At 35.7% G+C, this 16,270-nt stretch overlaps 1 protein-coding gene across 1 annotated transcript in view; it reads left to right on the forward strand.

The window, feature by feature from the left end:
- Positions 1 to 16,270, forward strand: part of LOC102002778 (solute carrier organic anion transporter family member 6A1) — a 100,724-nt gene that overhangs the window by 5,201 nt on the left and 79,253 nt on the right. Inside the window, exons 3-6 of the mRNA XM_005361398.1 lie at positions 4,631 to 4,813; positions 5,960 to 6,056; positions 13,199 to 13,317; positions 14,098 to 14,207. Of these exons, the coding sequence (XP_005361455.1) occupies positions 4,631 to 4,813; positions 5,960 to 6,056; positions 13,199 to 13,317; positions 14,098 to 14,207 (509 nt within the window). The remainder of the gene's footprint in view (positions 1 to 4,630; positions 4,814 to 5,959; positions 6,057 to 13,198; positions 13,318 to 14,097; positions 14,208 to 16,270) is intronic.

Raw genomic sequence — 16,270 nt, forward strand, 5'->3', positions numbered from 1 at the left:
GGTAAGCCACCACCGCATGGTGCTACACACTTTAATAGAAATGGGTTAATCGAGATGTGAGAGTTACTCAGTAAGAGGCTAGAGCTAATGGGCCAAGCAGTGTTTAAATGAATACAATTTGTGTGTTGTTATTTCATGTGTAAAGCTAGCTGTGAGGGAGCCGGGCGGGATGAAAAACAGGCCTGCTCGCCTCATCACTACAGTTCCTGGCTGCTCAGAGCCTCGATATAATAACACAGAAACCACATTAAATAAAACATTGTTTGACCAATTAGCTCTAGCTTTTTATTGGTTAACTTTTATTAATTTCACCCATCTCCATATATCTGTGTATCACCACGTTGCAGTGGTTTACTGCCAAGGTTTTGGCATGTCTGTCTCTGGAGGAGGCTTCATGGCTTCTCTGTTAACTCTGCCCTTCTTTCCCAGCATTCAGTTTAGTTTTCCCCACATAGCTAAGTTCTGCCCTGCAAGCAGTTTATTTATTAATGATAATCACAGTATACAGAGAAAAATCCCTCATTACCTCTCCTTTTCTGTTGAAATAAAAAAGGAAGGCTTAAACTTTAACATAGTAAAATTTTAAATAACAAAACAGTTATCAAGCAAGACTTGCAGTTAAAATATTTGTAAATACTTTATCTTTTATCATAATTAAGGAAATCTATAATAATAACTATTCTTCAAGTCCATCAAGGTCTCCAGAAGGATATAATATTACCTAGGTAAACAGGAAGTGCATTGTAAGCAACTTCCAAAGCTCTAGAAATGACAGAGATATCTCACTGCCTGGACAGTCACCCAAAGTTCTTCTGTACCATTGGGGCATCCATATTTAGCCTACAGGCCCATAGTATTCAGCGGACTTTTCTATGAAGCAGGCAATTTCAAAGACATTTCTGCCTAAATTGGCAGTTTGTTGGTCACTTTTTTTTTCTGTGTCCTGAAGAATGTCTGACGGGCTCTTTTGTGAAGCAAGAATCATGAAGGATTGTCTCACCTTTAGGCAAGTTCATCAATCATTGCTCTGTTGGTCCTGCATGTCCAGTTATGCAACAGTCCGGGCAAGAGCCATTTCTTTCTCAAATGGTAAAATAACTCCATGAGGAACCAGTTTGATGCCCATCTTCCTCTTGAAGTCAATTGGTGCTGCCAGGAACAGATGTATCATGAAAAGTCTTAAGTTCTTAAAACATTTTAAATGCCATAGTGTGTAGTCTTTGAAAGGTTTGAAGAATGCCTATCCATCTGAAATACATCTCTGTACATCTAGAAATCCCAACTAACATGACTACAAACTTGACTATTATAGATGACTATTTATTACAATACATTATTAAATGAGCTGCATAAACACAATACCTTAATCAAAAGCAGAAATAGACATATATCAACATTGACATTAAATTTGTATCAATAAACCAAGATCTATACCAATGCAAATCTATATACCATATCTCCCTTTAAATGTAAAGAAATATTTGCAAACAATATTTGGGAATATGGGCATAGTTTTATCCAAACTTCTTCCTGCTGTATATTGGGTGAAGTAATTATTGGGGGTGTTCATGGGGGTTCATGATCTATCAAACCATATTAGCCTGGAATTAATTCACAGGTTTTCATTCTCTGTGGAAAAAAAAGACCCTCTTTTCCAAAGCAACATATTCTTATACTAAAATTTTGAAGACAAAATACCTTTAAAGTATATATATTGGTTTAGCCTAGCAATCCCCAGAATCAAATGTCTCTCTGCAGTCACAAAATTCAAATAAAACACAATATTATACATAATCCAGACTCTCTGTGTATGGATAGTCCAGTTTTTGTGGCTTATTTGTTTTACTCCTTTTCATCTATGACTGTCTGTACTCTGTCTCTTTCAAGACATTTTTTAAATCACTAACTTCCTTTTATGATTCTCTATTCTCTTTTTCTTCTGTCTCACAAGCCTATGTACATTTATTTTACAATGTGACTCATTTAGAATTCTTTTCATCTGGATTTTTCTTGATTGTATATCTGTAATTCTTTACTTTCCAGGAGTGCTTTTTAAAATGCTAAGCACTATATAAATTTAAGCTGCACCATATATATAGTACTTCTAGCTGGCCCCACCCAGTCCCACATGACAGAGCTGCTTTGCTTCTGAGCTGTGCATACTGCCCCACATCTAGGCACACAGCCAGTCTATGTTGCCACCAAGCAAGCGGCAGCATGCTACTCACAAATCCCATCCAAAGGCTTGATTTTGTGAAAGAACTAGCAGTATGGCTCCTGGCTGGGAAGCTTCCATTTTGAACCACTTGGCTGCTACTGCTGAATTAGTAAGACCTCTCTTAAGGGAGCCACAGCATGCTGCCTCAAGCAAAGCCCATGTGGAAAATAAAATGCAGCTAAACTTTGTTTTTTAGTGTCTAGATTTTTTTCAAGACCTCTTAGGTTTTACATGGATATAGTTCACCATATTAGTGCCAATTTGTTGGAGGGAGGGGGCCACTTCTTGGTTCCCAGCTGCTCAGAGCCCTGAAATAATCACACAGAAACTGTATTATTTAAAACATTGCTTGGCCCATTAGCTTTAGCTTCTTATTGGCTAACTCTTACATTTTAATTTAACCCATCTACATTAATCTGTGTATTGCCACATGGCAGTGGCTTATTGGCAGAGTTTTGGCATGTCTGTCTGTAGCAGGAGGGCCCACTTGTTCATCCCAGCTGCCCAACTAGCTTAGCCCCAAATAACCACATAGAAACTATATTAATTAAATCACTGCTTGGCCCATTAGCCAAAGATTAGAAGGATACAAAATAAAAATGTATGACTGTTGTAGTCTCAGGCATTAATAATTCATCCAAGGCCCACTGAACATTGTATAAGATGCAAAAGAATGAAAGAACTGGATAAGGGGAAGATTGTGGGAAGTAGTAGTAAATGCTGGACTCAAGCATGAAACAGTTAGTGTATCCAAATACCTTGAACTCATGGAAGCTGTGAGTATCTGCACACAAATTATCCAAGATGGTGTCTGCAAACACCATATCATGGGGGATAAAGGAGTTCAAGTGCATATGCATTCCTGGAGATTTATATGTAGCTATGTTTTGCAAGGAATGAGAGAGAGAGAGAGAGAGAGAGAGAGAGAGAGAGAGAGAGAGAGAGAGAGAGAATCCAGCAGTAGAGTCCTTGCAAGGGTGCCGGGGTCACTGCAAACATAAATCACCCATCATCCTGTGACAAATTCTCACACAGCCCATTGAGTCATTTAAAAATGAAGAAGAACATAGATGTAGAAGAGTTATGTAGTTGGGAAGAGGAAACCACCCAGTGGGAGTGTGAATCAGGCAAAGAAAAGGGATGAAACTGATCAGAAACATTATATTTATGTGTGAAAATGTCATAAAGAATCTAATTGAACACAGTACATATTATTATATTTCAAAAGGAAAGGAGGAAAATGTTGAGTTAAACCACAATTTTAGGGACATCTTTCTATTTTCTATAGCGTTATGTACTAGTCCATAGAAACTAAGTAAAATATCTTTTCTCTAATGTCATAGGTCATGAATTTCACAGTAACATGTCAAGAATGTGTTAAACATCACCCAAGATGGTCATAATGGATACAGTTTCCTATCAGTTACTTAGCTCCATAAGTCTACTAGCAAGTATAAATACTAAAATCTTATAATGATTTGAGTAAGAAAATGAAGACTAACATGTCATCCAAAGATTTCAAAATCTAGTGGGTAGATTACCACATAGCAACTAAAGAAATCTTTATGCTATCATAGTTTTTTTTATGACCCCATGTGTACCTAGGTGTTATCCTGCTATGAACAAATATAAACAACTTGCAAGTAGGAAAGAACTATTTTAGCTTTTCAGAGTGCTCCTCCATGGTTGCTAGGCTTCACTGACTCTGAGGCCATGGTCAGGTAGAAAACTGGGAGTGTGCAAGAGAAGTCTGTTTCCCTCCTGTTAGGACACAAGCAGAATGACAATGGGAGGTGCTAGGATAAGACATTCCCATCAGAGACGAGTGGTGTCTCCCTCTCATGGTTCTAGGACCCTCTCCTAAACATTTGTTACATGAGATATTATGGTGGCACTTTGTATATAAACCATAAGAGTATGGATAATAAAAGCTCATGGGTCGAATATAGGAAATTACTTAATCAAAGTAGTGCACATGTTTTAATTTAAAGATTGATAAAGAAAAGACCCAGAACTAAACTCAGATGATGGACTTTGACAAGGAAGATCATCTAGGACATTGCAAGTACTTTTATTCTGGAGTCAAGGCAGAAGAACAGGATGCAAAGAACAGAAAAAAAATGAGTGCATATGTATGAATAAATGTGTTTGTATATAAGAATATCTGTGTACATGGTATCCTGTGGGCATAACAATCACATTGTTTCATTCATACTGCATCTGTCTTTCTCAGTATTTCCACAATTTCCTTTTATTGTGCTATTTCTACTTAAAATATAATTGATTGTATGACTACACTCAAAGCATAAAAATCAAACAAAAGAGAAAAATATGGTGGTAGCAATTGCAAGTTTAATTGTACATTTAATTTTGAATTCTATTCAATAAAATATATTTCTTGTCTTCCAAAAGAGCTGTGTACAGAGAAATTAGTTAAAACAGATTGTGGTGGAATGATACCACACCGATCAATATGTATTTATCTCTTCATCGTCGCCCAGTGTCTCCATGGAATGGCGGAGATGTCTATATATATCCTTGGATTGACCTTCATTTTCGATCATGTTCCCACATTCTCAGCTGGTCTCTATCTAGGCAAGTTTGTTTCCTTCTAATATGCATGACTCATTTTGTAATATTCTTCATGTTCCAGTAGGCTTTAACTGATACAGAAATACTACTGGCTCTGATGACATTGTACCAAGTAGTGATGACTTGAGTGGATAACTTCAAAAAAATCACACAGATGTCTTTAACTCTGAGATTTGGAATATTAGAGAAATCATCTAAATGTCTCTGAAAAGACAGAGGAATAGACATTATATGCATATTTTATGTGGCAATATTTTCTCTTTGTTTTTCCTCTGAAAGAGTGGGGAGGGAGGAAAGAGGGGAGAGGGAGGGAATATTTGAACACAGTGTCATCCCTTCTTATGTATCTTAACACTGTATGTAAACTGTGTCCTTAAGCAAACATTGACTTATCCCAAAATAATTTACCTAATAATCAGTAATGGAGTCTGTCCTTGGTAGGCCAGAATGAAGACATACTTTCACAGAGATATCTTGGTACCATTTTTTAAAATGTAAACGTAGTTCGTACTTACTTTGAAAATGTCTCTAGCAAAAATATTAAAGAAAATACAGTTTGTTTACTTATGTTCATATTGAATATAAGTATATTTACTACATTAAGTATAAAGAGTAAATAATATACACTTAATTCATAACTAAATTTTCTGAGGATATAGTATTTGATTAGAGAAGAGAATGTGCCACCCAGTTGTAGTTTCAGGCAGTAGTCTATATGCCTTCTGACATCGTCCTAGGTATGATAAACTTCACAATCGGAAAATGTATAAAGCAGATGACCTTTATTATAACAACAGGTCACATGCAAGCAATGTAAAGTTCCAACAGTGCAAAATGACTGTTACCGAAGAAGCAGTTACTGTGATTCAGGGCAAGGATCAACTGTAAGGTTATCATCAACACTTACGTGAATTTTCTACCAGTTTCCAGCACTACTAATTTGAGATTTGTTAGAATAAATTCCAGAAAAATTTTCAATTTCTCTCTCACCATTTTAAATTCCGCCCTTTTCTCTTCCTCTTTTCCTACTCACCTTCCTCTCTTAAGTAATAGAAATTAGCATGAAAAACTTTTATATATCACTGATAGTTCAGTGGTATTTTGTATGAGCAAGTAATGAAGCTGTGTGGTGCTATGTTTATTTTCAAGCTATCGCTGATGGTGCACTTATACTGGGATACATTGTGGGTTTTGCAATAGGAGCTCAAGGTCCTAAACATCTTCAGAATCAAACTTTGAATGGAAAGTAAGTTATACTATTTGCTTTTCTATTTAGTTTAGGTTGTATAGAATATTTGTTGAATAGATTCCATAACTTGTAAATAGTACACTTTTGATTAGTAAGAGTTTTAGAAAATGTATATAATTGTGAAATAAACTCTCAGAAATGATATTATTTGCAATACTGTTTGATCAACAGTTTAAGTGAATTTCTAGCTAGCTCTTACATCTTAAATTAACCCATCTATTAATCTGTGCATCACCACGAGGTTGTGGCCTACTGGTAAGGTTTCATCTGGCATCTATCTCCTGCAGTGGCTACATGGTTTCTCACTGACTCCACCTACTTTCTCCCAGCATTCAGTTTAGTTTAAAGGCCTAGCTCTATTCTGCCCTATTACAGGGGAAAGTAGCTTCTTTGTTCATTAACCAATAAAAAAACACATATACAGAAGGTCTTGTGCCATTTCCCCTCTTTCTGTTCAAATAAAAAGAAAGATTTTTAACTTTTACATAGTTAAAATTACATATAACGAAACAGATATCAAGCAAGAATTGCAGTTACAATATTTATAACTACTTTATCTTTTATCATAACTAAAGAAAGCTATAATTAAAATTATCATAAAATCTATCAAAGACTCCAGAAGGATATAATGTTACTTGGTAAACAGGAAGTGCATTGTAAGCAACTTCTAAACCTCTAGAATTGATAGAGACAGTGCTTTGCCTGTATAGTCATCAAAAGTTCTTATATAACATTCTTCTAGGCATCCATATTCAGCCTACAGAACAGTATCTGTCAGATTTTCCCATGAAGCAGGAAATTCGAACATCTGTTGTGCCTTGTAATAGCAAGTTCATAAATTGTTTTCTTCTGTGTCCTGCAGAATATCTGGCAGACTCTTCATGAAGCAGGAACCCTGAAGGACAGTCTCACCTCCTTTAGGAAAATTTAGCAGTCATTTTTCTCTGGATCCTACTTGTCTAGTTCACAGAACTAAGCATCAAGCAGTCCAGGCAAGAGCAGTTTCAAATGCTAACAAACTCCATAAAGAGTCTCTTCACTGCGCATAATCCTTTTAAACTAAACTGGTTCTTCCAGGAGCAGATGTGTCTCATTGTCATGAAAAGTCTTAAGTTTTTAAAACATTTTAAATGCCATATTTCATATGTCTTTGAAAGTTTGGAAGATTATCTATCTAACTGAAATATATTTCTATATATCTAGAAAACCTAACTAACATGACTACAAACTTGACTATCCTGTATTTGGTCTTTATGCATAACATTTTTAAATGAGGTATACAAATACAATATCTTAACCAAGAGCAGAAATACACATTATTGACCTAAAATTTCTCTCAAAGACCTAGATCCATACCAATGCAAATTATTTATATCTATAGTACATACCCCTTGTAAATAAACATTTATAAACAATCATTTAGGGAATTGAATGTTTTTGTCAAGACCACTTCCTGATGTTTGGTTGTGCTCTTAATCAGGTCTGTCATGAGTATCCTATATGATTGGTCCATCTCAGCAAGCAGTCCTGAAGCTGTCATGGTTGTTGGATCATTTGGGCAATTGTTTCAGGGGGTCTTGTTTGATCAAACCACATTTTTCTGGAAGGAATCCACATATTTTCATTCTCCGTGGAAACAAAAGCAGAACTTCTTTACCAAAGCAACATATTCTCAGACCCAAATTTTGAAATCAAGATACCTATAAAATATATATGTTGGTTTAGCTTACCAGCATGTATAATGAAATATTTCTCTGTACTTAGCTCATTCATAGTCAAAAATTCAAATAAAACACAATATTATACATAATTTGAGCTCTCTGTGTATATTTTCTTATGTGGCTTATATTTTTACACTACTACTTTTTTTTACAAGTTTAACATTTATTATCTTTACTCCTTTAAGATTTCCTTTTTTTAATGATTTTCTTCTTTTTGTTACTCTCTATACTCTTTTTCCCCTCTCTCTATACTCTTTTAATTCTCTCCCCTAAGCCTACATACATTTTTAAACACACTATGTCTTGTTTAGAAATCTTTTATGTCTGAGTCTGTCTTATTCTGTATCTGAAGTCTTTTCTGACAAAATGTATTTTAAATGGAAGCAGTGTTGCTGCATGGCACTGGATACTGGCTCCACCTCTCTCTGCCTTTTACCAATGCAGAGGTATTTTACTGAAAGCTTTGGGACTGCTGGGAGGGGGCTGTCCTCACCACCTCAACTCTAGATAGCCTCATGATGCATATAATTTTTTTTCTGAATGAAAGTTAAATCTGCCATGCAACCCACTGCATGGCCTAGAAATATCTCTGAATATGTCAGTAGAAATCTGCCATGCTCATCTGCCTGTCCATGCCTAGCAGATCTTTTTTTTTTTTTTTTTGGTTTTTCAAGACAGGGTTTCTCTGCGGCTTTGGAGCCTGTCCTGGAACTAGCTCTGTAGACCAGGCTGGTCTCGAACTCACAGAGATCCACCTGCCTCTGCCTCCCGAGTGCTAGGATTAAAGGCGTGCGCCACCAACGCCCGGCGGCCTAGCAGATCTTATCTGGCTGCTTGTCCATGTCAGCATGCTGAATGGTAGGTAGTAGACATGCTTTCATCTACTTTCCTCCTAACCACGAGCATGCACACAAGCACCCATGCCCACAAATATAATTCAAGTGATCCAAAGCCAGACCTCTCAAGAGAGTAAAGCTGTTTATGCTTGCAAATCGGGAAGCCACCCTATGCATTTTTTGCAGCTACTGCTGATTCAGGAAGACCTCCATTTCTCTCTTAAAGAAGCCATGGCACCCCTATTTGCTGCCAGCAAACAGCCCACTTGAAAAAGAGTACTGGCTACCAAGAAGCCATGTTTAACTCTGCTCTTTTGTGTCTATAATTCATTTTCAAGCTTTATCAGATTTTTACATGGATGTAATCAACCATGTTGGTACCTGCTCATTTGTTCATGGCTGCCAAGACCTGAAACAATCACTCAGAAACTACATTATTTGCAATATCTATCTATCTATCTATCTATCTATCTATCTATCTATCTATCTATCTATTGTCTATCTATCTATCTATCTTATATATAGATAGATATAGATATAGATATATCTATCTCTCTATATGTATACACACACACACAAACACATACTTATGAGCAATAGAGGAAGGTCAGCAGTAGCAAGCACCTGTTCTTTTTCAGAGTACCTTAATTGGGTTCCCAGCACCTACAACTGTTTGTGACTTCAAGTCCAGAGTGTCTAATAATCTCTTCTGAGCCCTACATGTGATGTAAAAAATACATTCATGTAAAACAGTCATATACATAACATAAAATAAAATGCATATAACAAGAGACTTAATAATAATTACTTAAAATAAACAAGTATTCTAGGTATATTTGGCATTTTGATCAGAATCAAGCCACTTATTTCAGCTAAATTCACATGTCAAATTTCTTTCTCTGAGAGAATACAGCATGCTCTGTCATTTTCTCTACTCTTCTTAGTGTTGTTCAAAGAAGATTTATTATAGTCTTCATTAAATATATAACAGGAAAAAGTACATGGGATTTTCTAGTCAGTTGCATAGGGGAATCATAACAGCTTTTTGGTGTGGGAGTCCCCTTTGTGTGCTGTGATTGCCATTAAAGAATAAAGAAACTGCTTTGGTCTACAGCAAGGCAGAACTTGGCTAGGAAAGGAAAGCTAGGCTGAATGTTGGGAACAAGAAGGGAAGAGTAAGAGAGAAGCCATAGAGCTGCTTCCAGACTCAGACATGCCGAAACTTTGCCAGTAAGCCACTGCCACGTAACGATTAACAGATTAATGAAGATGGTTTAAATTAATACATAAAAGTTAGCCTTTAAGAATCTAGAGATAATGGCCCAAGCAGTGATTTAAATAATACACTTTTTGTGTGACTCTTTTTGGCATAAACTAGGCAGGCACCCAGGAACCAATGAATAGCCTCTTCTCCAACAAATTGGCACCAATGTGGTTGGCTAAAATCATGTAAAACCTGAGAAAGCATGAAAAGGAATTCTAGGCACTAAAAAACATATATAGCCACTATTTTGTTTTTCCAAACAAACTTTGGAAAAACAAACTTTGCTTGGGGTGGCATGCTGTGGCTCATTTAAAAAAGGCCTTACTGACTTAGCAGTTGCAGCTGTGTGGTTTCAAAACAGCAGCTATCTGGCTTTGGGCCATTATGCTAGCATGAATTCTGATTCTTTTGGGAACCTGAGCATTTGGATGAGGTTTGTGAGCGGTATGCTGTGGTTTGCTTGGTGGCAACATGGATGAGCTGTGTTCCTGGAAGTATGACAATGTGCATGGCAGAAGAGACTCTGCCATGCTGTACTGGGTAGGGCAAGCAGAAAGTACCATACACAACCTAGTAATGGCACAGCTTAATTTTACAAAGCACTTAGCATTTTAAAAAGCACTCCTGAACAGTAAAGAAAAAGAATTACAGATATGCAATAATGACCAATCCAGATGGAAAAGAACTCTAAATATGTCACAGTGTTGGATGAATGTATGTAGGTTTGGGAGAGAGAAAAAATGTATAGAGAGTCATAAAATAAAGTTAATGCTTTTATAAAATAACGGTGAAGTCTTTAAAGAGACAGAGTACAGATAGTCATAGATTAAAAAATGTAAAGAAAAAAAGCCATGTAAAAATGGAAAATTCAAAGAAGGTCTGGATTATGTATATTATTGTATTTACTTTGAATTTTTGACTGTGAATGAGCTAAGTACAGAGAGACATTTCATTATATGGGCTGCTAAACTAAACCAGCATGTATATTATAAAGGTATCATGATTTCCAAATTTGGGTCTAAAGATATGTTTCTTTGAAAAAGAGGTTCTTCACTTGTTTTTGCATGTGGATGAGAACCTATGGATTGCTTCCAAACTGGTATGGTTTGATGGAACAAGACCCCCCAAGGTCACTGTGAACACCCCTAAAATTTACTATGCCCAAAAATCAGCAAGAAGCAGTATGGAGAAAACTATGCCCATATTCCCAAATATTGTCTATAAATGTTTATTTATATTTAAAAGGAGGATATTATATAAGAATAATTTGCATTTGTATGGACCTTGGTTTATTGATACAAATTTAAGGTCAATTTTGTTATATGTATGTGTATTTATGATCTTGATTAAGGTATTGTGTTTGTGTAGCTCATTTAAAATGTAATGGATAATTAAAAAATATAAGTTAATAGATACTCATCATAATAGTCAAGCTTGTAATTATGTTAGTTAGCTTGCCTAGATATATAGAGATATATTTCAGTAAGAGAGGTATTTTTCAAATCTTTCAGACACCTTCAGAATATGGCATTTAAAATGTTTTAGTAACTTAGGAATTTTCATGACAATGAGACATATCTTCTCCTGGCAGTACAAGCTACTTCAAGAGGAAGATGTGCATCAAAGAGGCTCCTTATGGAGTTGGTTAGCCATTTGGGCAAGAAACTGTTCTTGCCTGAACTGTTTGATGAGCTGGACATGCAGAACCTGCAGAGAAATGACAGCTGCTCTTGCCTAAAGGTGAGACCATCCTCTGGAGCTCCTGCTACATGAAGGAGTCTCCTAGATGTTCTGCAAGACACAGAAGAAAGTGACTGTCAAACTGCCAATATAGGTGGAACTACTTTTGAAATTTCTTGCTTTGTGGAAAAGTTCTGGACACTATGGGCCTGTAGGCTGAAGATGGCTGCCCTAATTGTACAGAAGAACTTTGAGTGACTATCCAGGCAGCGAGATGCCTCTATCAGTTCTAGAACTTTGAAAGGTGCTTACAGTGCACTTCCTCCTTACTTCAGTAATATTATATCCTTCTGGAGTCTTTGATGGAGTTGAAGAATAGAAAGATATAGTTTTCCTAAGTTATGATAAAAGATAAATTAGATATAAGTATTATAACTATAATTCTTATTTGATGCCTGTTTTATTATTTGTAATTTTACTATGTTAAAGTTAAAGCTTTTTATTTAACAGAGAATGGGAGGTGATGTGGGAGTCCCTTCTGTGTTCTGTGATTACCATTAATGAATAAAGAAGTTGCTTTGGACCTATAGCAAGGCAGAACTTAGCTATGCCAGGAGAGCAAGGCTGAATGCTTAGAGAAAGTAGGGCAGAGTCAGAGAGAAGCCATAGAGCTGCCTCCAGAATCAGATATGCCAAAACTTTGCCAGTAAAACATTTGATGTGATGATTCACAGATTAATGCAGATGAGTTAAATTAATATGTAAGATTTAGCCATTAAGAAGCTAGAGCTAATTGGCCAAGCAGTGATTTAAGTAATACAGTTTCAGTGTGATTATTTTGGGTCTAAGCTAGATGGGCAGCTAGGAACCAACAAGTAGCCCCTTCTCCAACAGCTCTTAATTTTAAAATCACTTATTTCTAGCAAGAAGGAATATTTTTTGCTTTCAGCAATATATCTATTTATATATAAATATAAAATATGAGCAACCTGTCAAAGATATTGCTTATGTTTAGTAGTTTATTGTAGGTTTTGCATTTGTCTGAGGCTTCCACTCTTCTTGTACACAATCATACACACTTTGAAACAACCATGTGACATGCTGTTAACAAAACATACGAGTGGATTCAAAATACTAAGATTCAGAATACTAAGAAACACTAAACTTCTTGATATTACAAGTGGTATGGAGCCAGGCTCACGAAGAAGAGATTTCAGATGATATGTGACTCTGAGAATCAGGTGCCATGTACAAGAGAAGCTGTGTAACTTAAAGTGCAAGGCCTCTTGCCCCAGAGGTCCAGGTGTAAGGTTTAAAGGGGCAGGATGAAGAGGGAAGACTTGTCTTCCAGGGGCACAGCTGTTAATGGAGCTAATTTTGAATTGGTACAAACAGGAACGTATGCCACCCGAGGAGTGTCACTGAAAAGGAAGGTGGGAAAGTTAGGCTCTGATGGGAGCAAACACACCACACAACTGAACATTAGCACCTGACCCATATCAGCAAAACCCCAAAATTAATTGTGACCAATTACAAATGAATGCAAATTAGTAGGAAATTCTCTTCCAATCTCTGCTAATTAAGATCTGACTTTTAAATAACCCTAATTGAATTTTGTTTTATTTTTCTCTGTTCAAGCACAAATGAGTACAACTTTCGACAATGGCAGAAAAGTTGGTGGAGTGGTTATTTTGCATTTGCTGTGTTTTCATGGTTTACACTTTTACCACTTCTGTGCTTTCCACCTAGGTTACCTGGTGAGTATAAAAATATTTAATTATTTAGAGTCACTCTTTCTCTTGGCTCCCATTGTCAAAGCATAGATAAACTACATTTACTTATGAATATGTTTCTCCTACTAATGTTGCTCTGTAATAAACAAATAATATCATAGTGGTTTTAACCAACTCAACCAGTATCACATTCAAATATTTTGTGTGCTACATTTTCACAATTATTTATTTTTAATACTCATTATTTCCTTTTTGATACCCTTTATATTTTAACTGTGCAATTTTTTTTAAAAAGTGAAGTATACATGAATCTATTTACCTAGTGTTTTAGTCAGCATTCTCTAGAGTAACAGAACTTATAGAATGAATCTCGCTTTCTTGATATATACATGTACACACACACACATACTCCCATACACACAATATGCCAAAAATATGTATGTTAGGATTGTGTCATTAAACATCAGTTATTGAATGTGGCTATTGAATTCTACATTAAGTTAAGAATTAATTAATTCAGCCATAGGAAACACATTTCTAGCAGTTAAAAGGCAGACATAGTGGTCGACTGCATAATCGGGCAGTGCAAATGTAAGAGTCGTTTATAACCAAGAAATTGTCTTTTGTGAAGCACTACTATAGAAGAATTTGCATTCGAAAATATGTGTTGGTCTTAGTTCACTTAAAATAATTCACGTTTCTTTCCATGAAAAAATGGGATTATTATAACATATACAAATGCATTGTGTATATTTTCTTATGGACTTAGACATATCAAAAGATTGTTTTTCTTGTGATCTATAGGTGCAAACAAGCTAGTGCTTGAGAAAGAAAAGGAACCTTGCTCCTTTGACAAGAGACTTAAAGATAAGGAATTTGGATTTGGTTTCAAGGATTTACTTCAGGCTACTAAGGTAAAGTAAAATGCTTTTGTTAACAAACCTGTTGAGTTGACTTCTTTAATTTTCTTATAGAGTTAAGGAAATGGCAAAGTCTTTAATTTAAATTCATGTGAAAGTTTCAGAGCTTCTTAATTAAATTTCTCATTTTCTTTGTAATGGAAAGGAAGACCCCCCCCCTTTTTTTATCTGGCATTGGTAGGGACCTGTCTAGTGCTGGAGACTGATAGTTTTAATTGATTTTATATTATTTTGTGTTATTCCCTTTGAAGAAATAAATAAGACATTTTGAGAAAGGTCATGAATTGGAAGAATTCTGTTGTCAACACATATTTCCCACATACAAAACGTCTCATTACTGAGTACAAAATCATGCATTTCTATAGATGTTAAACAGGACAACTAATAACACATTATCAGGATGCAGAGGAAGCTCCTTCTAACACTGTAACTCTATTGTCAATGTTTTTTATTCTATTTATAACATTCTTTCTGGTGTATAGATTGTATGGTTGAAATTTTTATGCACAGATGTCATCCATTTTTAGTGAATTTTACACTCTGAATAAAACTTCCAAAAGGCTTCAAAATAACATTAACTGAATTTTTCTAACTCACATTACAGTTGCATCTATGCATTCCCAATTTCCCATTATTTTCTTTTTTTCTGGAGATATTTGTTGTTTCCCTGCTCATTGTTCTACTCAAAATATTCTATTCCTTTTAAAAAAAATATTTTTATTTTAAAACTAAAACATAACATGGCCTTTTCTCCTTTCCCTTTCTTCCCTCCTTCCATTTCTGTGTACCCCCATATCACTTGATCTTTATCAACTGTGGAGAAGCACACACCTAAAAGCAAAGGAAATAGCCTACTAGGGAAGAGGTTCGTATTCCTTTTAAAGTAATTATTAGCTATTTATTTCATCCCTACTCCTTCTCCTACACATAATCCCTCGGAGTTTATGAATTGTAGCTTTTTTGTTATTTATTTAATGGATAATATCTACATATAAGCAGATACAAACCATATTTATCTTTTGGGATTTGGGTTACCTCTCTCAGGAATTTCTTTTTTCTAGTTCCATCCACTGTCTGCAAATTTTATGATGTCATTGCTTTTATCAGCTGAGCAATACTCCCTTGTGTAAAATGTATCACATGTTCTTCATCCATCCTTCTTTTGAGGGATATCTGTTATTCTTTGTTACTGGCTATTATGAATGTATCTTCAATGAACATGGTTGAGCAAGTGTCCTGTGGTAGGATAAAGCATCCTTTGGATATGTGTACAAGAGTGGTATAGCTAGATCTTGAGAGAAATAGATTCCCTCTTTTCTGAGGAATAACCATATCAATTTTCTTTTCATTTTATTGGACCTCACAAGCCCATTTTTGCATGCAGTCATGGATAGACTTTATTTTTTATTGATATTTATTGAGCTTTATATTTTTCTCCACTCCCCTTTCTGCCTCTATGCTTCCTCTTCAACACTCCCCCAAGGTCCCCATGCTCCCAGTTTACTCAAGAGATCTTGTCTTTTTCTACTTTCTACTTCCCATGTAGATTAGATCTATGTAAGTCTCTCTTAGTGTCATCATTGTTGTTTAAGTTTTCTGGGATTGTGGTTTGTAGGCTGGCTTTCTTTGTTTATGTTCAAAAACATAAAGTGAGCACATGTGATAATTGTCTTTCTGTGTCTGGGTTACCTCACTCAGAATAATGTTTTCTATCTCCATCCATTTTCCTGCAAAATTGAAGATGTTGTTATTTTTTTTTCTGCTGTGTAGTACTCCATTGTGTGTCCCACATTTTCATTATCCAGTCTTTGGATAAGGGGCATTTAGGTTGTTTCCAGGTTCTAGCTATGACAAACAAAGCTGTTATGAACATAGTTGAGTACATATCCTTGTGGCACAATTGAGCATTCTTTGGACATATACCGAAAAGTTGTATTACTGGGTTTTGAAGAGGGTTGTTTCCTAATTTTCTGAGAATTCACCACACTAACATCCAAAGTGGTTGTACCAGCTTTCATTCCCACCAGGAATGCAGAAGTGTTCCCTTTTCCCCACAA

This window comes from Microtus ochrogaster, linkage group LG4, assembly GCF_000317375.1.
Source record: "Microtus ochrogaster isolate Prairie Vole_2 linkage group LG4, MicOch1.0, whole genome shotgun sequence".
Lineage (NCBI taxonomy): Eukaryota > Metazoa > Chordata > Mammalia > Rodentia > Cricetidae > Microtus > Microtus ochrogaster.